The 23,945-nt window shown below is 40.5% G+C and overlaps 1 protein-coding gene across 3 annotated transcripts in view; it reads left to right on the top strand.

Annotated features, from left to right (window-relative positions):
- The window catches only part of LOC104922598 (trichohyalin), an 87,559-nt gene extending 63,826 nt beyond the window's left edge, over window positions 1–23,733 (top strand). For 2 of the 3 annotated variants that reach the window (XM_027274279.1, XM_027274280.1), the window contains exons 22-29: window positions 770–854; window positions 3,619–3,730; window positions 12,632–12,741; window positions 13,046–13,120; window positions 14,300–14,393; window positions 14,499–14,539; window positions 19,365–19,467; window positions 22,675–23,733. In XM_027274279.1, coding sequence (XP_027130080.1) covers window positions 770–854; window positions 3,619–3,730; window positions 12,632–12,741; window positions 13,046–13,120; window positions 14,300–14,393; window positions 14,499–14,539; window positions 19,365–19,467; window positions 22,675–23,052 — 998 coding nt within the window. In that variant the 3' untranslated portion in view covers window positions 23,053–23,733. Of the gene's footprint in view, window positions 1–769; window positions 855–3,618; window positions 3,731–8,837; window positions 9,026–12,631; window positions 12,742–13,045; window positions 13,121–14,299; window positions 14,394–14,498; window positions 14,540–19,364; window positions 19,468–22,674 lie in introns of those variants that run through there. The other variant, XM_027274281.1, reaches the window with a different exon arrangement.
- Window positions 23,734–23,945: the final 212 nt, after the last annotated feature.

Raw genomic sequence — 23,945 nt, 5'->3', positions numbered from 1 at the left:
AAAAGGTGGTGGTGCGGGGGGTGGGGCAAATCCTAAATTTTAAATTCAAACTAAAAATGGTCTGCAAAAGCAAACCTAACCAAAGGAACCTGACCAGTGGTTTATTATGCATCCGCTCAATGTGCTAAACTACTAAGTGTAGGACAATGGGGTTTTATTGCATATAGACGGAGGAGACGGCTGAAAAGGGAATGTGATTGAAGGGATGCAGTCAGGAGCATGAGCTCAAGTGGCCTGCTTAAGGCAAAGAGTGCCATCTATTGACGAAATCAGGGAGCGCTTCTTTTGTCTCCCAACAAAAGGGCTGCTCTCAGTGTAAGCAGTGCAATACTTTCACTCCTTGCCTCTGAAAAGCATTCAGTGCCTCTTCAGTGGCGGAGTTCTTCGTTTTGGCATTGAAGACAGCTCGCAGTTTCTATTTTCCCACTCGTGCTGAACTTGAATCAAAGAGCATGCATGTTTTGTGAATCATTCTATTAACCTTGGTCTGCTGGAAAATGTGAAGTACTGTGTTGATCTTTACTCACGTTAAATATATTTCTTTCTTTAAACATATTAAAAAACAAAATCAGCTCAGCTATGAGGGCTTATCTGACACCATTTAATTAATACCTCAGTTGGAAAATGTCTTTCTGTCATATGTCAATACTCTCAACAGTGTCTGAAATAAACTGTTGCTCTTTATCTTACACTTTTCTTCTTCTGTCTCTTTCTCTCTCTCTCTCTCTTTCTCTCTATCTCTCTCACTCTCTCTCTTTCCCCTGCTCAGTGGAGGAGTTGGCAGCCCGTGCAGAGGAGGCGAGGCGGATGGAGGGGTGCCTGAATGAGGGAAAGCTAGCAGAGGGGAAAATAAGGTAAGAAGGGAGAGAGGGAAAGAAGCTTCCTCTCTTATCCCATTTCCCATCGTCCCCTGTGTAAGCTCCGTAATCAAAAACATTTCGCTTTTTTTACGTGCGGCATACAGTAGGCTGTTTAACTGAACATGTGTTGAACAGAACAGCCCTAAGCTCTAAATGTGTACATTGTTTAAGAGAGTCTACAAAGTAAAACACCTAACTTCTAGGTGTATAATACATTATATTATTATTCCGGGAGATCTGAAAATGACTGTTCTATTCTGCATATTTATGCTCATGAGTGAATCTAACAGAAACATCAAAATGTGTATTGATGGGACACGGTGGGTAAGCAGATGTTAGGTCATAGAGTTCATAGTTCAGAGGTAAGACCCCTGGTTGACCCCTGTGTGTCACCAGGGCTGCGGTGATGACATCAGCAAGCATGTATCACCCAGTGGAGTGTGTGTTTGTGTGTGTCTGTTTGTGTGCGCATAGTTGTGGTTGTGGCTTTGGCTTCGACATGACCTCACTGCAACGGTCTCCGTCTTAGGGAGTTTCTCGGTTAAGTTGAGCCATGGAACATTTTCATCGTCAACCGACAATTTAAAACTCGGCATGGAGACTTTATAGGTTACATTCTGAATTATTGCATTTTATTACATTTAAACCAATTTTAGGTACCGAATGGTAAAACAATCGCTGTGTCTGCATATTATATCCATTTGCAGAATCATGCTGTTTACTGTTAACCCAGTATTATCTAATAACTGCAAAGACATGAAAGGTTTTTAAGCAACAACACCATACTAATGGCTTCCATCTGTGCTGTGGGAAATCCCCTCCTTTCTCCACAGGATGCCTCCTCTCTTTCTTTCCTTTCTCTCTCCCACTCTGTTCATCCTATCATGTGTTCTCTCCATGGACCAATCTATCAGGCATTTTCTTTCCTTTTTGTTTTGGCTGCTCCTGCTTCAGCTTTTACTACCACTGAGTTTCTCTATTAGTATCAGTTTTAAGTTCGGCATTGAAACACTTAGTCAATTAATCTCTGTGTTAAAACCCAGACAGAAAGTCAACTATAATTTATTTGTATAACACATTTTAGAATTTAATTTGTTAAACATTTGAAAAGACAAATAATTAAAATGACCATGTGTCTGCCGGTTTTGCCTCCACAGCTGCTAAGATTGACATTTCAGTGTCCATTTATGATGAATACTATACTATAGTTTTTGTATTAACGTTAAAAAAATCTAGTCTTGGGGATTAAGACACTGACTATAAATTTGTCCACAGTTCCAGTCCAGCTGTGGATCTCTTTCTCTTATTTACTGTTCCTCTTGATGTTACATGTCAGCATCTTTTTCTCACACTATGTGAACTTTCCACTGTCCACTGTCTAATAATATATATATTTTTTAAAGCCTGGAAATACTTGAAATGATGAATGAAATGATTTGTCAATTAGTTGGTTGACAGAAAATTAAAAGGCAACAATTTTGGTTAATCATTTAAGTCATTTATTTTTAAAAAAGAAAAAAAAAGCCAAAGCTTTTATGATCCCAGCTTATCAAATGTGAAAAGATTTGGCTGATTTCTTCTTCACCTTCTTTCTGGACTGTTGGATGGATAAAATATTTGAATAACTTAATATATATATAACTTAAATAAATAACTTTGGGTGAGACTGTTTTTTCTGACTTATTATGAAAGTGATTAATCGATGAAATGAGAAAACAGTCTGCAGATTAATTGAGAGTGAAATGGAAAATAAATGACAATTGCAGCCTTTAAAAAAGTAAGGTCTAGTAACTAGTGATGAGTCATTGTTTTTAACAGTTAAGACTAATTGATTGACTGAAAAAATAGCAGATGATGTATAGAGTCAGAGGGGTAAATATTGAGCTGTGCATTAATTTTATGGTATTATTTTCTTTTTGGATGTGTCAATTAACACAAATATCAATACAAACTAATGGTCAAATGCTGACTTTGTGGTCTTCCCCTGCAGAGTCATTGTTATTTTAACTGTAAAATCTATAATAAACTAACTTCAGTTCACTGTCACAAAACTTTTGCCTGTACGAGGCCCAAATGTTTTTACTATTCATGAACCTGTAATTTTTCATTTTTACATTTGCTTTTAGATGTGTGGGTCAAGCGTGGGGGTGGTTTGTTTTGGTCTGTTTGTGTGTATGTGAGCGGAGGCGGGCGGGGGGGTTGGTGAGGGTGTCGAGGCTCACTGAGCGGGCCGAAGCGCGGCTGTGGAGGGAGGTTTGTGGAAATGGTAATCATTTGTCGTATTGATCTCGCTGTAGCCAGGGCAGCTGGCACGCACAAACTCAGTCGCACACATGTACACACACACTTTCAGACACTAACTGACTCACATACACACAGACGCACAGTTGCGTGGCAGGAATAGACCCCTTCATATTGATCCCCTTCACATTCCCTTAGCTCGGCTGCCACACACGCACACGCGCACACACACATACACACACACACACACACACACACACACACACACACTCACACTTTCTGTGCCTGCATTAAACTCTCCCACAGATCTGGATTTTCAGGAAACTTAATATTGGAATTAAGTACATTAAATGTGCTTGTTTTTAGGAACATTTATGGTAATAACGAATGTGACATGAAGTTTTGTTTTGTTTTTAAATGCAAAGATATCGAAGTGACTAAAATACAGTGACTGATTTTTAATTATATTAGATTAATGAAACTTATTCTGGTATAACATTTATTTGTGTGTTGGCAGGTCAATGGCAGTGAAGCTGGAGTCGGAGGTGGCAGAACACAAGAGGAATCTCCAGCAGGCTGTCGATCACAAACTCAGGGCAGAGCGAGAGAAACAGGACGCACAGGACCAGGTAAATATATACACACCAGACCTGAGTGACATAGTCTCTGCAAATAACTTATTTGTGTTTGGAGCCCAGCGCAGTTGAGGTGTTTGTCATCAGAACTATTGAGATACTGTCTGTACTCACAGAAAGCTATAGCAATTTTACCACTTAATATCTTTTAAATGTAATTATCTAATCCGTCTGCCAGTCAGCATATTGATTTCCTTTGCTGACCCTACTTTTTTTTCATACTTAAAGTAGTTAAAGAAGTATTTGAGCCAGGTCTACTGTACTACATAAACATGAATACTAATACACAGGTCTCCTCCCATCTCCTCTCCTCCCATGCCCTGCAAGGTCTTCCTCCCCTCTTCTCTCCTCCTCTCTCTCCCTGCACCCCCTCTTACCTTTTTGATGATTAGTGGCATATATCCGGTGCTAGAGCCTGGATTATCTTGTCCAAGACAGGGAGGGGTGTATGTGGGACCTAAACCTGGCAAGGTGATTTGGAGCGTTAATTCCTGAGTGTAATATTCCCTGATATTCCCTAATGTTCTGGCTGCGAGTGGGGGGCTAGCGGGGTCTCTGGGGAGATCGGTTGTCAGAGCTGAGCCGGCGCTGTACAAAGGCAGAATGGATAATTAAGGGTAAAGCCAGGACTGGGAAGTGATGTTCATTTAGATTCGACAAACTTTGAATTCCGACTTAAGCTGCCGTGCACAGTGGTGCTCCCTCGGATCCTGACTTTGCATTTTGTTCAGATTCTTAAAGTTACTTTTTTCTTTTCTTCTTTTCTGTGTTTTTCTCTCTGTTCTCGTGTTTTCTGCCTCTCTCTTTTCATACTCCTTCTTTCATACATCTTTCCTTTTATTCCTCTCTCTATTTCTTTCTCTTTACCTTGCTCTTCCTCACCTTCATCTCTTTTTTTCATTCTGTCCTTGTGAATAATTCAGCCCACATAGTGTGGCTCTCCTTTTTTTCTTGACAATAGTGATTGCCCAGGGCCAGTAAGACACTGACTTAGGCCAGTTGATTGGTCAGTCAGTAGCCAGGCCAGTGCTCGAGAACTGTTCTTCATCTGTTCTTCAACTGTTGAAAATCCTTTCATCTTTTTTCTCAGTTGTACAATTTCTGATCAAACATGTTGCGGGACATGTCAGAGTTAGTCACGGGTCTGTCAATTCAGAGTCACGCATAAAGAACACATGGCAATGGCTAGTAGTGTATGAACATAGGCATAAAGTAAAGGTCTGTTTATTTTGTCTTGGAAGTAACCTTGAACTTCTGTTGACAGGGTTACAATCAATGTCACAATATTAATGAGCATGTTATTTTCTGATCCTGATATATATTAAAAGGTGGCAAAAGTAGTTTATATACAATAATCAATTTGATGTACTCCACTATTATGCATTGCATCAGTAAAAATCTTCAGGCACATCAAACAATAAATCTCCTCAATAAATGGATTTCTAGGTTTAATTACAACTCGCTTTGAATGATTAATTAACAGTTTTTTTTAAATGATATTTATGACTTTTTCCAGTCTTTATGCAAAACTAAGGTAACTGTCTTCTGACTGTAGCCTTATACTGTATTTAACAGACAGATACGAGAGTGTTTTCAATCTTCGCATCTAACCTTTGAGGCTTTCCCAATACGTCGAACTATTCCTCCAAGGCACTGATACAACAAACAACAGCCAGCAGCATCTAGTCACTATGAGTAAAGCCCTCTCACTCATCACCGGCGTTAATGGATTGACAAACTAGCGGGATCCAGACATGCATCAGTGTCAGTCGTGGCTTTTGTTTGGCTGATTACTATTTAATAAAAAAAAACTAAACGCTGCGTTTAAAGTACAACAAAGCACATTGGAAGCTGTTAAAATCATTGCATTTGTGTTTTTAATGAACGACTCCCCCTCATTGTTTATTATATGCATGCATTTGTAGCTAAACTCTTTGGGAGTGTGCATCCTCTGGCTGCTCTCCTGCACTCATATACAATTCCTTCCTCTTTCCATTCTTGCTGTCTTCCATCATCTCAACAACAGATGAGCTTTTCAATGAATTTGACTCCAAACAGTGTTTAAACACCAGTGTGATGGTCGTTCTGACTATGACTCCTTCATTAGGTCCCAATCTCTGTTATTGACCAGCAGAAGATGAATTATCCGCTGGTGAAAAAAATCAAAGGGTCTGAAATGGTAAATGGTACACTACAGTGGCCTATAGAGGAAATCTATATTACAAATTGCCTCGGTGCACAGTAGCTGAACCTCAGATAGCTCTGTCTTTCTCTGTGTGTATGTCTCTGTATCTAACAGTCAGTGTGTGTATGTTTATAATATGTGTGTTAAATGCAGAGTCCTGTTTGTGTTTCACGGGTCTGTTTAGTGTTTCTTTTCTGATATGAAGAAAGGGATTGCATGTTATCTGCCATATATCCGTTTTGTGCTTGCGTGCATGCTGCTCACCGCACACACATATGCACACACACACACACATAAACACACACTTCACTCGATGCAGTTCCTCTGCATGAGTCCAGTTCAAATACAAGTCGTGGTAAACACTGGGCATGTTTTTGTGACTGATCAGATCATCCCTCGTCGGCCTTACTCACTCTCTCTGCCACACACACATACAAACACACATACAATCATAGTCATTAGTGTGTTTACCTCGACTTCTTTTAGCATGGAGTAAAAGATTTCAAGCAGTTTTAATGAGAATTTGCAGGGGAGTTTTCAGATAGCAAAAGTTTATAAGCATGTTTTTATTCCCATAAACTTTTCTCAGTCGGACAAAATCTTTACAACTATTGATGTCATTCTATAGAAATACAATTAGACAGTAGCTTTTAATCACTCTGAGTCAGCAGGGGATCTGCCTGGTGATTAGAGAGACAAGCCCAGTTAAGTATTCTTGAGAAAAACACTGAATCACACAAAGCAAGACACACAGTCGTTGGACATGGAGGTAGGCAAAACAAAATGTAATTGGTTCCAGTTTCCTCCATTTTCTTTACAACTCCAGCAGCGTTTGACGATGATTTAGCTGCCTAACGTTGCTGTTATCGAATTATATTTGGAGTGAGATGCACAATTCTTCACCTGTAAGTGTTTGTTCTGATTTGAAATGCGGCTGTGTGGGTGAAATTTGCAAACATTTAGCATGTGGTACTTTCATTTTGGTAATTCTGGAGAGACTCAGACTCTGGAACGGTCTCATGATGTTCATTGATCTCACTCATTATACCTTATAGAAGCCTGGTCTAATTAGCTTAGAATGACCCACACTAGATCACACACACACGGGTCTGATGATAGAGAAATGAGGACATACAAATGAAGCTCATTTGTTTAGTTGGTGAACACGGAGAAGTGGGCCAATTGTCTGACTGTTTAACCATGGAATAGACTTTTGTATTTGTTCAGTGTGTGGGGGTGTGTCCTTGTGTCCCATCACCCTCAAACACAGCTCATTAAGCTTCAGTCCCGTAATTTATTTGTGAGATGGGGCAGACAGTGAAGAAGATAAGCCAAGCACTATTTTTCTCCTGTTGTCTCCGTAACTTTTTGTGTCCTTCTCAGCTACTGCACGGTCTTTCTTCACAAAAGAAGGTTGTACGTCTGTGTCTCTGTGAATGGATCCAGATGAACCGTGAAAAGTTTGTGTATGCAAAGGTTCATGGGAAGGGAAAAATGAGGCATGATGATTTTAAAGATTGTTTCTCTTTCAGGTCACGTTTATTTTATTTTAATAGATCAATTTTTGAAAAAGTCTATTTAATTACAAAAGCCCTTTGTTCTTCAAATTCTTAGAATTTGTGTCTACCTTGTTAGTTTAAAGAAGACAGCAAGGTAAATTCATATCAGTTAGTCAAAGTTCACACTCTTCACTCAGACTCATACCTGTGTGTGTGTGTGTGTGTGTGTGTGTGTGTGTGTGTGTGTGTGTGTGTGTGTGTGTGACCTTGACCAACGCTTGAAAGATGAGTGGAAATGAGTCTTTACAAATCACACCTGCCACTCATTTAACGGTACCTAATTTCTAAAAGTAAGTAAGAATGCTATTATTGTAATTATTCAAGGCTAACCTTTAATTAGCTCACCTTAGTTGGAACGTTTTACTCCACTAACACCCTCTTCACAGATTCCAAAAGAGCTGTGTGAGATCACACTAGCCACACTAGAGAAAGCCTTAGATTAATAACACGAAAACTAATGAAAGTTTATTTCTTTTTCATTTCACCATTTTGCACGGAAGCATATTTTTCTTTTCCTATTTTCTGAGATCTATTGTGTGTGTGAGTGTGTGTGTGTATGTGTGTGTAAAAACAAGTCCCACATCTCATTTAAATGTCTCTGTCTAAGAGAACATGTAACATAATACCACAAGTGGATAAAGGGAACTGAGTGACTCAAAAAAAGAACAGAAATTGTTTATTTAATACTTTTTAAATGCATCCCATCATTACATATTATTTATTTTCCAATAGGTGCTGAAAAAATAAGCAATTTAGGATACAGTCATTGCCAGTTTTTCCAAACTCTTGCTGCATCAGCTCATCACTAAACAATACAGCAACAATGAAAACCTAAAATTGTTCTTTTGTGTTGCTGCTGCTAGCTGAGCACTGTTTCAGGCTGGTCACCTGGACAGCTAAACATCGGTCAGTGAATCTCTCACATCCAGCACACATTTACAGCTTCCTATTGTTGGAGGGTACCAACAAATATAAGATGCCGCACAGCGCTATTTGCATCGTTTCTCCAGTAAACCTGCCGCACTACTAGCTACAGTATGGCTTAAAAAAAGCTAAAAACCTGACATCTTAAAAGTAAATTGTTATAATGTATAAAAATGCAATCTAAAATTGGGAATAATATGATTTAAAGATAAAAACTGGCTTACCAAAGGCTTGGATTTTGAATCCATGCAAGCCTTCTATGCAAGCTTTCTATGTTCATTCAGTGATGGACACATTTCCATCTGCACCCAAAAAACCCATGTTTCCTCCCATGTATATAAAATGATACCTGCTAGATGGGGGGAACTTCATCTGGCTGGGAAGTGGTTGAGAAATGTCTATCAAGGCTGGTAATGTAGTTGTGCTCATGCAGGCTAGATGCAAGATAGGGGACTTCAATAATGGCAGCCACTGATAAACAACCCAGCAGCATGCGTAGGAGAGATTGAGATGAAAGGACTTGGGGAGAGGAGTCAGGCCATGCAGCAGCAGATGAAGGTAATTAAAGAAGCCATCATCAGCATCATTAATATGCTAGATCTGCCGTGGCCCACTGACTAGTCTAATGGAGAACATGTCATCATCGTCACCATTAGGTGAGAGAGAGAGAGTGGGACACACATAAACACACACACACACACACATCCACATACAGTACACACACACACACACACACACACACACACACTGTCTTAATGTTGGGTCACGCCATGATTATCACCATTAAGCCTAGAGTGAGAAGACCTGCTTAGGGAACCTCATTTTCTACTGCCATCATGCACTCACATGCACACATACAGTACACACACAGAGACACAGACACACACACACACACACACACACACACACACGCTTGTAGATCTTTAATTCAGACCCTGTGAGTGATAAGTATGCATATTTAAGTGATGTCAGGCCTGTTGGGTCTTTTAATTAGACAGAATGAATGAATGTTTTATAAAAACGTGTTTAACAATAAATGTGTTCATTAATTTGATGAGAGGATGTGCTCTGATGAGCTGAGTGGAACAGAGTAATGGCTCGTATTCAGCTCTGGCGGTTTGATGGTGATGGTGACAACATCGGTGGTGTGTGTTTTTTTTTTTTCCACCCTCATCTGCTTTTTTCTTTACCCAGAATTTTTTTTTTTACTTTGAATTATGTTTATTCCACGACCTTGGACAGTTTGGGCTGTTTTAGTGAAAATACACTTTTTGTCCTGTGCAGCTAATGTGCAATGTGATACCAGTCCACAGCTTCATGGGGAGCAGAAAAGATGGAAAATCCATTAACTGCTAAAGTCCGCACAATCTTCTTTTTTTTTTTATTTCTGTCTGCAGGTATGCTTTGTGGTTTGTCATGAAAGTTCATTCAGATGTTCAAGATCAGAGAAAGATTGTGTGGGTCCACAAAGTCCATCTTGTATCAATGAACGGCGTGGGCTATGGACTGGACAGCTCTGCCTTATTTCGATAGAATAAACTATCAAAATGATAAATACTGTTGCAGCAGCTGTAAGGATTCAAAATCCTTCAGCAGCACTGCAGTAGAAAACTCATATTCTCTAGCTTAGACCTGAAAGGACCAGTGGTATCACCAAACTTGGTTATAAGTGTGTCCCAAATGAATTTTGTTGCCCCTTTTAGCCCCCATCATCAGCTAAAATATTTGTGCAACAAAACCAATCTAAATGTTAAGCAGGTATGCTACTTTACTCCTCCCCCTGCTTGCAATCACACCTCCTTTGTCCCCTTTTCTCTAAATGTCCCTCCCTCTCCCTCTGTCTAACACACACACACACACACACACACACACACTATCCCCCTCTTTCACGCACACCCTTTCACTGCCTCCCTTGACACTGGTGGAAACAGAGTGATGGTGTGTAATTTACTCCTAATCACAACATCAGACTTGCGCTGCGATTTACATCCCTCCACCAGCCGAGCCAGTCAGACAGTCAGGAGGGAGATGTTAATGTGAGACCACAGGTAATTACTGTCATTACAGCACGCCACAGATCCTGCCAGTGTGTGCTCGTGTGTGTGTGTGTGTTTGTGTGTGTGTGCATGCTCGTGCATATGGAGGTGTGTGCAGATCTCGTTGTGAGCGTGGGTGTGTTTTGAGCTTTTGACTGGTACAGTTTGATATTTTTGTGTATATAATTAATATTGAAGTATTAACGTGTGGTTTTGGGCCAATAATTTCACAACAGAACTTCCTCCACATAAAGATGTGTCGACGCATGAGACAAAACAGGAATTAAATCACAAACAACAGGGGATTCACAATATTTATGCCATCGTTGATAAATGTAATTACAATTGATGCCCTGACTCAGTTTACTCTTGAAAATTGAATGATTTGCTGGACGTAATTTCATTGTTCTCTCGGTTTTTCTTCATTGCTTTATTTGTTGAAATGCGGCCCTTTCCCTAATCTAAATGTAATTAAAAGCGTAATTCTTCATCATGTTATGAAATTTGAATTATTGATTATGCGTCACTGTCGTCTTCACAACTTCCTTTCACATCTAAGGCAGCCTATTCATTTATGTTATTGAAGGATGATCCTCTGAACTCAACTGCACCTTTATTATCTCACATTATTGTGACAAATGGGATTGCACCATTGAAAACCCTTCAAACCTTTCTGGTTTTCCTACCAGAACCTGACTTTACTGACAGTTACAGTACGCCTTCCCTGACACCTCACACTACTTCATGGCAGCATGCTGCCTTACACTGGAACAGTTTTCGTTTGTAGTACATTTTAGGTTAAGTATGCAATGGATTTCTCCAGCCCTGCAATGAGTTAATGTATCCAACACATACATTAGGTGGCACAGCATTGGTTCATGTGTTTTCCTAAAACTGTTGATTCAGCAGATTTTAATATTACATTGAACATTTTTCTGCAAAATAACACAAGCAAACCTGTTAGGTTATCCCGTTAGTTGCATGAATTCCTCTCGTAGAATATGAAGCATGACTGGCTGGTCAACTTTTTAAACTGGCTGGTCGTGCAGGGCTGATGTGATACGGGATTGAAGACTGGCTTGTCTTTGATTAAGGTGTAAACAAATTAAAAAAGATCACATTCACTGTCACTGTAGAAGATTGACAAATTTATAAAGACGCGCTATTCTCTGTTTTATTTTTAATAAATAAAAAAATTTTAAAAAGATCTTCCCTCCATTCTTCGCTCTTCTTGGCTTACCCTCTGTCTTGTCTTGTTCCGCTGAAGCTTTTGATGATGAAATGAAGCATAATTCATCATAATCAGTTTTCTGACTACTCCAGCATTTCCACTCAGTACTACATCAACAGCGTCTTATCACCCCTGTGTAACATTTAACTCTGTGGTGTTTCCCAGATAAACATCATCAGGAAAATATTTTGGTATATATTTGGTACGTACAGACATCTGCACGCATGCACATGATTTAACTCACACAGCGGTTGATATTTTTGACATTTTAGGATAATCATATGACATTTTTGGATTCTTAAAGCATGGGCCACATATTGGAAACTTTTTTTTTTTTTTCATGTTTGCCCAAGTCTTTGTGGGAAGATGGGATGGTATATCAAGGTGTTTCCATGGCGATAACGGTAATGTGTCAGGGTCCCGAGAGTTTAGGCCTGGAAAGGTCCTGACTGATAAGCAGAATGAAAAAGTCAGCAGTTTGGCCAGTGCCATCCCATGCCTGTTTTCACCCCTCAACCGTCTTCTCCTCTCTCCAATCTTGTCTTCAGTCTGCTTCTGCTCTCCCCCATCCTCCATCTTTCCTCCTTTGCACCTGCTTAATACCTCACCCTGCTATTTATACCTGCGTCTGCAAATGCCATCTCTTTCATCCTCCATTATTCTCCATTTATTTAATTTTTCTCTTGTGTTGCTATTATGCTCTGTTTTTGACATTTATTTTCACCCTGTCCTTGCCTCCCATCTATTAGAGGTTCACTTATCCTCCTATTTTCCTTTTCTTTCTTTCACTCCTTTGGCTCCCTCCACTCCACATTTGCCAGTTTTGGTGGTTACTACCTTTCTTAAAAGAAATTTATTTTTTACCTACAAACTGCATATTTTAACGACAATAATGTCAAAGAGTGGATGACGCCCTCGTTATATATTCATTAATAAGTCATATTTGACTATGTATTGTAGGTGGACACACTTCGGTCAGAGCTGGAGGGGACACGGTCTGACAATGCAAAGCTTCGCCATGAAAGCCAGCTGGTTATGACTAATGTCAACCGCTGGATTACGGAACAAAAGTATGACCAACTATTTTCATTGCATTTGTATATATAGAAAAAAAGGCAATGTTTCAGTGTTTCCTGTATGTTTTTTCACTGATAGTATGTGTGCACAGTGTATTTTTTAAATTATTATTATTATTTAACATTTTCCTCACTGTAAAGCCCATAACCACTGAGTAATTATATTGTTTTAAATTTTTTGCACTTTGTGTGTCTAGTGTTATTAGTACTGCTAAAAAACTGGCTAACTGGCATGTGTTCATAAAAGTTTTATAGAGTGTTGTTTTCAAGTTCAACATCAGAAGTCTTCTCGTCTCAGGGCATCCAACGAGAGCCTTACTGCCCAGATGAAGGCCCAAAACAAGTTGCATCTCATTGCCACTGAAGAGAAAGAGTAAGTATTTATTTCATTTTGTAGTTTTTTTTTTAGATTTAGATTTTTAGGTGCACTAGTTTATCAGTGAGTGTTTCTTCTGTCTGCGTGTGGGCGTCTGTCTGTGTCTCAATCCCGTGCAGTACATTCATTTCCTAAAGGTGGCTCAGCTAACGGCTACACCTGCAAACTAGGTCACATTTCCCGCCAGAAAAGTTTGGGATTATAGTCCATGTGCACATACAGTTTGTGTGTGTGTGTGTTTCAAAGTATATGCAAGTGTTGAAGTGACTCAGGTGAACTCACACCTGATATCTCTTCTGCACGCATGCATTATCATGACTCCACGCAAACACGTACACACATGTAAACACAGACGACGGCGTGATGTATTTGTCTTTCCAGAGATCAAAGTGGTCTAGCCACTTCTGTCACCCCAACCCCCCTGCGGTGCCATACCTCCATCTGCCCCGCCCAGCAGCACCACAACTGTCTGTGTCTAGTTTTTCCTCTCTCTCTCTCTCTCTCTTTCTCTCTCTCTCTCTCTATCTCCCTCTTAACTTGTTTGTGTGTTTTGTTCTTATGTCTTTGTCATGGCAACCTGTAGCAGTGTGTTTTGTTCTTATGTCTTTGTCATGGCAACCTGTAGCAATAGTAACAGTCTTTTTACACCTGGAACACACAGCCTATGTGAAGTCGCGTTTCATAGAACGTTCAGAACTCAGCACCTTCTCTGAATATACAGAAACAATATATTTCTCCACCAGTTGAAGAAAACTGCTTCATGCTTCTGATGTGTACTATTAGTGGTACAATAAATACCAGAATAAGAACTCGTTTTAATAGTTCTTGATACTGAGGATTGGTGGCATAACAAAATACTGAAATAAAATAGCCACATGGGTAAGTGATAAATGACTGTGGAAATATAGCATTTCATTATAATGGATCAGGGTGTGTGTGTGTGTGTGTGTGTGTGTGTGTGTGTGTGTGTGTGTGTCAGAGATAATGCCTGAACTGCTAGTTAAAGGCTGTTCTGGAAGCAGAGAAACACAGACACCATTGCCGTTGTGTGGCAGAATATTTTGTCTGCCATGTTAACAAGGGTCTCTTGATGCTAATAGGTGTCTGTCGTTCTCCGCGTCTGCCTCTCTATGTATATTTCTCTGTTTAACTCTGCATCTTTCCGGGCTTTGTCAGACATCTTCAGGAGGCTAATGACACATTGAAGGCGGAGGTAAAGAGACTGAAAGAAGTGGCGGATGAGAAGGAGAGAGACACGGAGCGCTTGAAGGTGAACAAGTGCAGAGTGGAAAAGCAATGAAGCACAAATAGGAAGAGACAAAAAGGAGAGTCGATCGCAAACAGGTTGTGTTTTTCAATTTATAATTGTTTGCAGGCCCAGACTCGAGACCAGGGCACATGGCAAGACGAGAGAACGTGAGTCATCTATGTGTGTGTGTGTGTGTGTGTGTGTGTGTGTGTGAGCGTGCGTGACCGTACATATGGGTGCATACATTTGTGTGCATCCACCAGCTGATCAGAGTTTAGCATTCACATCCAACAAAAGCGTTGCACACCACGTTTCGCTCTTTCACACACAATCTAGCCCGAACAAAGCTGATGATGATAATAACAGCTGGAGTGCCAAGTTGTGAATGAAACACCCCGTGGGCCTAAGCCACCTGTGTGTGTCTGCATGTGTCTGCGCGCGTGTTACGTCTCTTCTCCAATCTGAATACGTTATTCACGCTGGGCCTTTAACAATGATTACACTCCAATCAAGGGCCCATCCTCTACTTGCCTGCCACCCCCATGGCTGTCAAACAGCATTCGTCAATAGAGAGGAGATATATTTATTATGTTCATTAAGGCAATTAAAATGAATGTGGCACAGATGGGATTGAGTGTAGGATGGAAGTGAGAATGGAGGGCATGTCTGTGTGGGAGAGGGTGTTTGTTGGGGCACCCGCCTGCAGCAGTACTCCCCATACTCCTAGTGTGACCCCCTAAGGTCTCCCTCATTAACAACCCCCCCTCCCTTTACCCACCTCACCCTGTTTTACACCCATGCACACACTCATGTTGCACCCCTCCCCTAACGAACCACCAGGCTCTGTTTCCAAAACGGATCAGATTTGTTTTGACTGGAGTAGGTTTCCAATGCTATTCAAAGCTGTCAGTCATTTTAATGATATCATTAAGGGGCCGCGACAGAAAGATGAATCGCTTTTCTTTGTCTTCCCCTCATAATTGCGAATGAGCGAGAGAGAGAGAGAGAGGGGGACAGAGCGAGAGAGGCAGTTCATATAGATGTATGCATAAGAGGGGTTTTGATTGAGCGAATATAATAACATGGAACGAGATAAAAACAGTGAATGAAAGACTCTTCCATAGTGTCTCCCCATCCATTCTCTCTTTTCTTTCTCCCCTTTTCTTTATTATGAAGATTCCTAATTTATTTCATTTCATTATTGTACACCCCCATCCCTCGCACATATACACACCTACCCGAAATGCCATATGTATGAAAATCATGCATCTATAAGGCAACAGATATGTCATGATATTTGCATGGCAGCCATATACACTCAGTGTGTGTAAATCTCATTACTCGTGGCAAAGGGGTTATCTTCACAATGTCTCCCACCTGTCACTATCACTGACAGCAATCAACACGGCATGGAGGTTTTTGTCATTAGATATGCCTTTTATTAAAGAAATTTATTATCATTACAAGGCTTACTGTTCCAGTGCAGCTAGAGTGTCATGGCTTCACGTTGTGTCAGGGCCACAGAAAGGTGGAAAAGAAAAAAAGGAACGGGGAAGATAGAAATTTTGTTTGATAAAAAAGATATATGTTAAGTTAGAAATTGTTTTAGACACAAAATAAGTTCATAGCACATTAGTGGTTGTACCTTATTTTAAAAACTTGCAAGTTTTTATTGAATATTTGAAGTTTTTGTGACATAAATGTAATGTCTAACTAGTATTTGGGGTTTTGTTTGCAATCCTCTGACAATCATGCGGCCTTGTTGGCCCAAATAGAGCCATTCCAGCATTGTTTCAGTAATTTAGAAAATAAAATACTATCAGAAGTTATTAGAAATGACAGTTGAGAAAACAATGGTCCATTTTCTAGTTAACGAAAGATGAAATCTCTTCACATCAGCCAGTTCAAACGTCAAACCAGTGTATCGATAGGCGGGACGACTAAGGCAAAGCATGTCTTCAGTAAAACTTTTAACCATGTGCTCTGGATCTCAGCTTTCCACAAACATTTAGTAAGCTGTTCTAGAGCTTTCCGTCACATCACATTCTTGTGAACAGTAGTAAGACAAGAATCTCACCACAAGGTCCTTTTAATAGTAATGACAACTAAAACTATAAAAACTAACATGCCGGTTGTTCTGTGAATTTAATGTATTGTGAAAGACCAGGCTCAATTATTCAGCAACCCTATCAGTTATGTTGTTCAGTGTCTATAAAAACCTTGCCTAGCATGCCTCGTTTTTCCAAACCCTTCCTGTGGCATGGGAAAGGAGATGCTACTTGTCCCATCTTTTCCTTTCCCGTCTTCCCTCCAGAAGAATATCAAAAGCAGCAGAGCTCTGAGAACAGCCCTCATAACAATGTGGAAGTGTTGTCCAAAGTGCATGCAATTTAAAGCAGAGAAGAAAAAAAATCATTTATCTTAATGTGTTTCTCAACAGCGGTTATACTCCAATATCAAATTACTTAAATGATTTATCAAAATCTATCACAATTCACCTCTAATTATCTCAGATTATGTCTGCAAATGTTAAAATACCAGTGCACAGTGAAATGCAGTAAGTGGCGGAAGCAGAGATTGATGCTGTTTGCTGTGACTGTCTGACACAAGCCATGTGGGGGGGGGGGGGGGGGGGGGGGGGGGGGGGGGGGGGGGGGGGGGGGGGGGGGGGGGGGGCTCATAAAGCATCAGGCTTCATCAGTCGCACCACTAACAATGTGCTTCCAATTAAGAGCAGCCAGTGAGAGCTAAAGTGACAGAGAAACCGAGAGGGGAGATAAGAAGGCGACTGTGTGAGAAGACAGTCAAGTCTTGCATAAAATTTGAGATGAGAGCCGTAAATAAGAACGATGAGAGCAAGACTGGAGCAAGAGAGGAATCGTGTAGTTTATTGCCGGGTTTAGAGAGCACGACAGCTTGGCTTTGACACTAATGACTGTAATTATACACACACTGATTGGGTTAGGCCGCTAATTACACACATCCGTGTTTGCGTGTAAACACAGGAACACATGTTTACACAGGCGCCATGCCAAGCGCTCAGTGCATCGCTGCCTTCTCACATAGGGTGCATAAATCTCACACAGTTGTCTCAGCAGCGGTGATGTTTCATGATCTGCTGAAGACCACATTAGCATCTAGGAAAGCGTTTAAATCATGTGAAGAATCTGTGGAGATGTGGCACTTTGGATTTTATGGAGTTGGGAGTTAATGCCTCCTGTTTTTCCTTCGCCGTAGAATGGAAATCCATTGAACTCGTCTGTAGAAATGTACTCACAATTTGGAAGATCAAAGAAAAATCCAGCATTTCTTCTTATTAATGTTCTTTGTGTCATCATTGTGGTGTGAAATTAAAAGATTCGGAGGGGTCAGTTGCAATTATGTTCAGTTTATGAATGTCATTCTCAGGAAATGAGGTTACTTAAAAAAAATGCTTACATTGGCTTAGCTTAATTAGGTGGTTGGTTAATAGGCAGTTATTCAGATTATGTTCTGTCAGACGGCGCATGTATGGGATTCTTTTAATATGAATTATCATGGTTCATTTTCTATTTGTACATTTTAGGGCAAATAATTATGTTTGCAGTATTTAAATATATATATTTCATTAGGACTGTATTAATATAATTTGTATTTTACCCGCTTCATCAATTTATGACCAAAACAGTGATTGATCAGTGACAAATCTGACTAATCGGTTACTGGATCATTTGTACCGCACATAAACAAATATTCTCTGTAACTGGTTTTGTTATTTCTTCTTTTATTGTGTAGAAAATTGATTTATTTCAGTGTTTTGACTTCGATAGAAAAACCAAACGTGAAATCCTAGTCAAGAGATTTTGGGATAGTACAGTGCGTAGTGTTTTTTTATGCATTGGTGTCACTATTGTTTACGTTGCTGTTGATGTCTCTTGGTTGACGTTTACCATAGATAGTTCCAAATACATGGCAGCTGAATGGTTTCACTAATGAGTCTCATAAACTTTTCAGACGAAAATGTCAGTTCACATATTTGCATCTCCCTCAAGTGTCTCCTCAGATGTTAAATGTTTTAAGTTATGGCTAATAGGGCCAAAACTTTGTGTATATATGTGTGTGTGTGTGTGTGTGTGTGTGTCTAGAAAAAACAATGATGCCATTTATTAGCGATTCAATGAGCATGCGCGTCTTCTCAACTGAAGCAAAACAGGACCGTCTTTCCATCCGCTGCTCTGATAGAAAATCCCAGCTTGCTCTTTTATAAGAAAATTAACATTGGGGAGGTACAGTGGTACTTTAATGGGCTAAGAAGTCTTCAATAAAGTATTTAGAAGGTTTTTTTTTTTTTTTTCCAAATGCTAACTGGACAGGTTCACTGGGGCATGAAAGAAAGAGCGTAAAGCGGGGGCAGCAAGCTCTTCAGCCTGTACAGAGCACCATTATCCACCATCGTTAATTTAATAGACATTCCTTAAGTCAGCCCTGAGTCTGAAGATAGCAGACCCGAACATTTGTTTGTCATTTTCCAAAACGTTTTTAATAAACAGTTAAAAATCTTAAATGGCTTCTTGTACTCTTAATGTTCCCTGGCTGCAGTCGCGTTTGTTTTGTTTTTTTGGTTTTTTTTTCATATGCGCTTCATATATAATTTAATGATTTCTGGAACCCATTTGCTCACCCATCTTCGAGTTTAGTAATAAGTTATAATGAAGATGTTATAATGAAGATGATGTACGCCAACTTCTTTATGCCCCAGTTTTTAGGGACATTTGATTGAATCTATTTTGTCTTGCAAATGCACATCGCTGTGCAAAAAATACTCGAGTTTACCACGACAGGAGCCAGTGTGGCCTTTTTATGGTGCACATGAGCCAGTTGCAAGCAGCAGCTGGAAAGTAAAGTTTTTATTGTTCTGTTTTCTTAAACTACTACAGGTGCTAAGATTTACTGTAAAGATGTCAAAGTTGATCTCTCATATTGATTGCGTGCGTGTGTACCTTTGTGTTACAGCATGGAAAAGCAGGGGTTTGTGGCTCTGAACCTCAACAAAATTGAGGACATGCAGACTAGACTGCGATGTAACCTGGAGGCTATCGGAATGCTAAATCAACAAGTAAGAGCGCGCACACACACACACACACATGCACATGTAAACACACACCACAGGTCCTGGCAGTCCTTTTACCCGACAGATACAAACACACACCTACACACCAGCCCACCTGCTGTTGAGCTCACACAGAAGAGGCAGCTTTCATGCGTCCAACTTCAAACGCTCACACGCACTTACACACAGACGCACGCAGACATCCATTTCCTCTTCCTACGATAAAAGTGAAAAGTCGGCAGCGGGGTGGGAGTGGGGAAGGGGGGACAAATCGTATCGGGAAAAAGCAGTGACGTTTCTTTCCACCGGTAAATGATTTCCCTTTCATGAAACAGAGAGAGGGATGTATATCAATACAGCCGCGCTGATCTCTCCATGACAGCATAGGGAAATGGCCTGCTGTGATAAAACAATGTGGGGGTAAAAAACACAGAGGAATATTCTGAGGAAAAGCTGACATTTTTTCACTGTGTTGAACTTCACAAGAGTCAACAAATCACCAAAGGAGAGACGAATCAAAAGTACTCCTCAGCCCCCTCAGTTCTCCAAAAACTCCAGGGCCTGGGGAACGGCTCACCCGACTTTTGTAAGTCTGTGGAGTGGCCCGCTGATTGACGGGGTGCGACGAAAGCCGGTACTTGTTGAAGTTTTTTAATGCAGTGTTGTTTCGGGGAAAAAGCAAATGGCATTAGCTGCATGTATGAGGCGGGGAACGTGGGCCAGAGGAAGAGGCAGATAGAGAGAAAGAGAGAGGTGTTGTTTAACAGGTCAGGTGTGTAATAGCACCTCTTAATCTCTTGTGTGAATCATTACACATATCGATCCAACATGGACAGTCTGCACACACACAAACGTACAAGCACTGTTGGAAAGGATAGGGTATAGACAGTTCATTTACACAAGGCTATTCCCTTCACTGTCTGCTGGACACACACTTGCGCACACTCACATACACACTTCCACACACATACAGATATCAGTAAAGAAGCTGAATGGAATGTCTCAGTTTATCTATGTGAAAGGCGTCGGGTTATAAATCAGGTCTGTGTCTCTGCTTCGGATCAGTCTCATTTACTCATAGTCACAGAGCGCATATTAACGCTGGCCATAAAACACGCGCACGCATGATTTCCATCCGACTGTCAAGCAAATTTCACGCAAACCTCTCAAATGTCACAGAAAATTAGATGCGAATTAAGTGATTCTCCATCATCTGGGATGAAGATGAACATCAGCGGAAAAAAAAAAAAGAAAGCTGAGATTCTTTCAAGACTTGATTAGCATTAGGCAAGCTGTTATTGTGCTTCAGTGTCAGCTAATGTCCAGGTTGTTTCATGTTTTCATGCAAGAGATGAGAAAAAAAAAAAAAGATGCATGAAGCAATATTCTGGTACACTCTCCACTACAAGCAGCTGCACAGGCTGATGGATTGATGGATTGCACACTATTTCCAAATTTCAAAAACATCTTTTGCACTGTTGTTTTCAGTGGGCAGATCATCCTACGCCAACTGAGCCAAAACTGCAATCACAGGAAACCAAATTTTAAAACTTTTTTTTTTTTTTTTTTTTTGCAGACGAGATGAAATTTGCTCAAAGTTTGCTGTCTCTGTTCAGGTCTTCTGGCTGAGTAATTTTCATAATTCTTATTAAAATCCTTGAATGGAAACCCAGCTTTACAAATGAAAAAGTGCAAACACGCTCTTGCACCAGCAATAAAACACCCCCCTCCGTGTCTTTCTGTCTGTTTCTTCCATTCCCCCCCCCCACACTTATACACATCCTTTTCATCCGAACATATGCACACCAGTTCACCCGCCGTATGTGAAGGTTGAGGAGACAAGCTGTGATTTTTAATTCCATCCCCCCCATCCCCACCCCATCCTCTCTTGCAATTAGAAAAGCATCCAGAGCATCCAAAGACGGAGAAAATTAAACAGGTCCTTTGAATATACGGTTAATTATAAATGTCAACCTCAGTGTTTTTCATGTAGAATTTCTATTGCTTTTGGCATAACGTAAAATTAACACGGTGTAGGATGTTTGCCTGTTCAAGATAGCAAATACTCTTAAAGCGTCTTAGAGTAGTTTTGACAGATCGACATGCCATTGGCTCTTTGAGGGTTAAGCCTAAGACCTCGCTTTTCCTAGTCATCAGATGTAGTACATTTGCTGAGATTTATTGAGTGTGTGTGTGTGCATGTGCATGATGTCTGGTTGGGTAATGTTAGTAGAAGCATCCGGAAATGTGTCTGTCTCATCTCCGTTTGTGTTTTTCTCCCAAACACACACACACACTCACTTACACACACACATATGGCCAGACATGTCAACGTGACATCATTCTTTAACCGCAGCTTTCACACAGACACACATGCACACTAAAAAACAGATGTGGACGAGTGAAACTGTCATTACCCCGATGTGTCTCTTTGTCTCTGCATCCTTTAATTTCTTATTTTACTCTTCCTCAGAGCTAAAAATACATAATTTCAAATCTTTCATTCTCTTTTATCTGCCTTATTACAGTTTTTAGACTGGCACATCCTGCATATAATTACCACGCTGTACGACAAATGTAAATGCTATTATTTTTTGTGCATTTAAAGCCACGTTTTAACTCGCACACCCCTCTGCCTTTACTCAAACGTCCTTGTCAAAAAAATAAAACATCCTCAATTTAGCTGGTCTGTAATTGTGTTTAGGGAGCCCAATCATGTTCTGACGATGTGCGATTTGTTTTGTGTCACGGATGATTTTGTGTCAAATCGACCTCTAATGATCGCTCAAATTGGTTGTTTTCATGTAGAAATTTACACCGTCGCGTGACTCCCACTTGCAACCATTTCAAACTGTGAACACAATGCTGTCCTGAAACCCTGTCGCATTTTTTTTTGTTTTTTTTCCATTTGCATTTCTGTTCCAACAGGCATGAAAGTAGCTGTGAAAGATGAATTAAGCTCATAATGGGATGTCGGCTACCTCATCAACTTGATAGCTGTTGACTTTTGATGGTTGATATTTATTTGTAACTTCAAATGATTGTTGTTTTTAATTTGCTTGCTTTAACTAAATGAGTGTGATGTTAAAAAACTTCCTTGTAACTTCCCCCCAAATTTGTCTGTTTCCTGGTCACACATGAAGGTTTCCTGTCAAAACTGTTGTCATTCTCTTTGTCTTCCTCTGAGCGTATGTCTCTTTCTCTCTCCTCCAGTTAAACGCCCTCAGCGGGGAGAATAAGCGGTTGCGTAGGCAGCTGGAGGAGGAAAGGTCCATGCGACTGCTCCCTCCTCCTCCCACCTCCCAGCAGTGCTCCTCCGTCCACCTCCCCTTCTCCCTCAGGGCCCGCCCACCTCCTCCCTCCACCTCCACCTCACTACCCTCATCCCTCCGCCTCCCTCATCCCCTGAGCCTGGACACAGCGACAAGGGACATAGAAGGGATTCTAACCCAAACTGAGCTGAGACAAGCTGTACTAGAGAGACCAGGTGAGTCCCGGGCTTTGGGTGAAGCTTTCTGGATTAGGCCGACCGCCTCAGTCTCTCTGGAAGATGCTCGGTCTGGGAGGACAAGCAGGGATCTGACCAAATGAAGCCCCCTGAAGACTTTGACCTGTCATGACTTTTCGACCTCCAGCTCCTCACCAGGGAGTGCGCTCAGTATGAGGTTAATGTCCTTCAGGTCAAAGTCAAGTCCCAGGATGCTCTTTGCCTGAGGGGTGCTCCAGAACCAGAGAATGATGGAATTTCATCAAATCAACTCAAAAAGGTCTCTTCTGCTGTGCCATGAAGACATTTATGCCACGAACATATTCACATTTTTATTGAATAAAATCTGACACATTAAAGTAAAGCAATTAGATGTTCCATCAAAACGTTGCAATGCTATGCGGAGTGGTAGCGAATACTTCTTTAAAGACTTCTTCTAACACTAAGCACTCAAATATTTTTTTGTGACTGCACTTATTTGAAAATTCCAAACAGTTCTAAGGACCTATAATCAATTTCAGCCAGGACAAATTCTTCAGTGTTGATGAATGTGTCTTCCACTGGAGAAGCTTTAGATAAATTAGGAACGGCACATCATCAGTATACCTCAGATGTTGATGTGAATGGCTGTAACGCGGTCTCTGATTACGCTGCAGCTGTGCACCATGTGTCCTTCATCTACTGCGGCGAATGTGGCCGTGTGTCTTTATGCGCGAGTGCATTATGTGTCTGCGTCTCTCTAAGTGCCTGTGGGGGTGGAGTGTGTGCTTGAATGTTTATTATCATAGATGTTTTATATTTTTGTTTTATACTTTTAAAAAAGTATTTATTGATTTTTCTCTGTTGCTATGTTTAACTCCCTCTCGTGTTGTAAAGGCGGAAAAATAAAAAAAAACGGGTACATTTGTAAGCGGTCATACATTTCTCCCCAGTTTTTATTACATCTGTCAATCTGCCAACTATATCTTATTCCTATCAGTAGGATGTGTGCAACAAC

Source organism: Larimichthys crocea, chromosome XXIII, assembly GCF_000972845.2.
Source record: "Larimichthys crocea isolate SSNF chromosome XXIII, L_crocea_2.0, whole genome shotgun sequence".
NCBI classification, from domain to species: domain Eukaryota; kingdom Metazoa; phylum Chordata; class Actinopteri; family Sciaenidae; genus Larimichthys; species Larimichthys crocea.
This window is presented reverse-complemented; position numbering and strand designations above follow the sequence as displayed.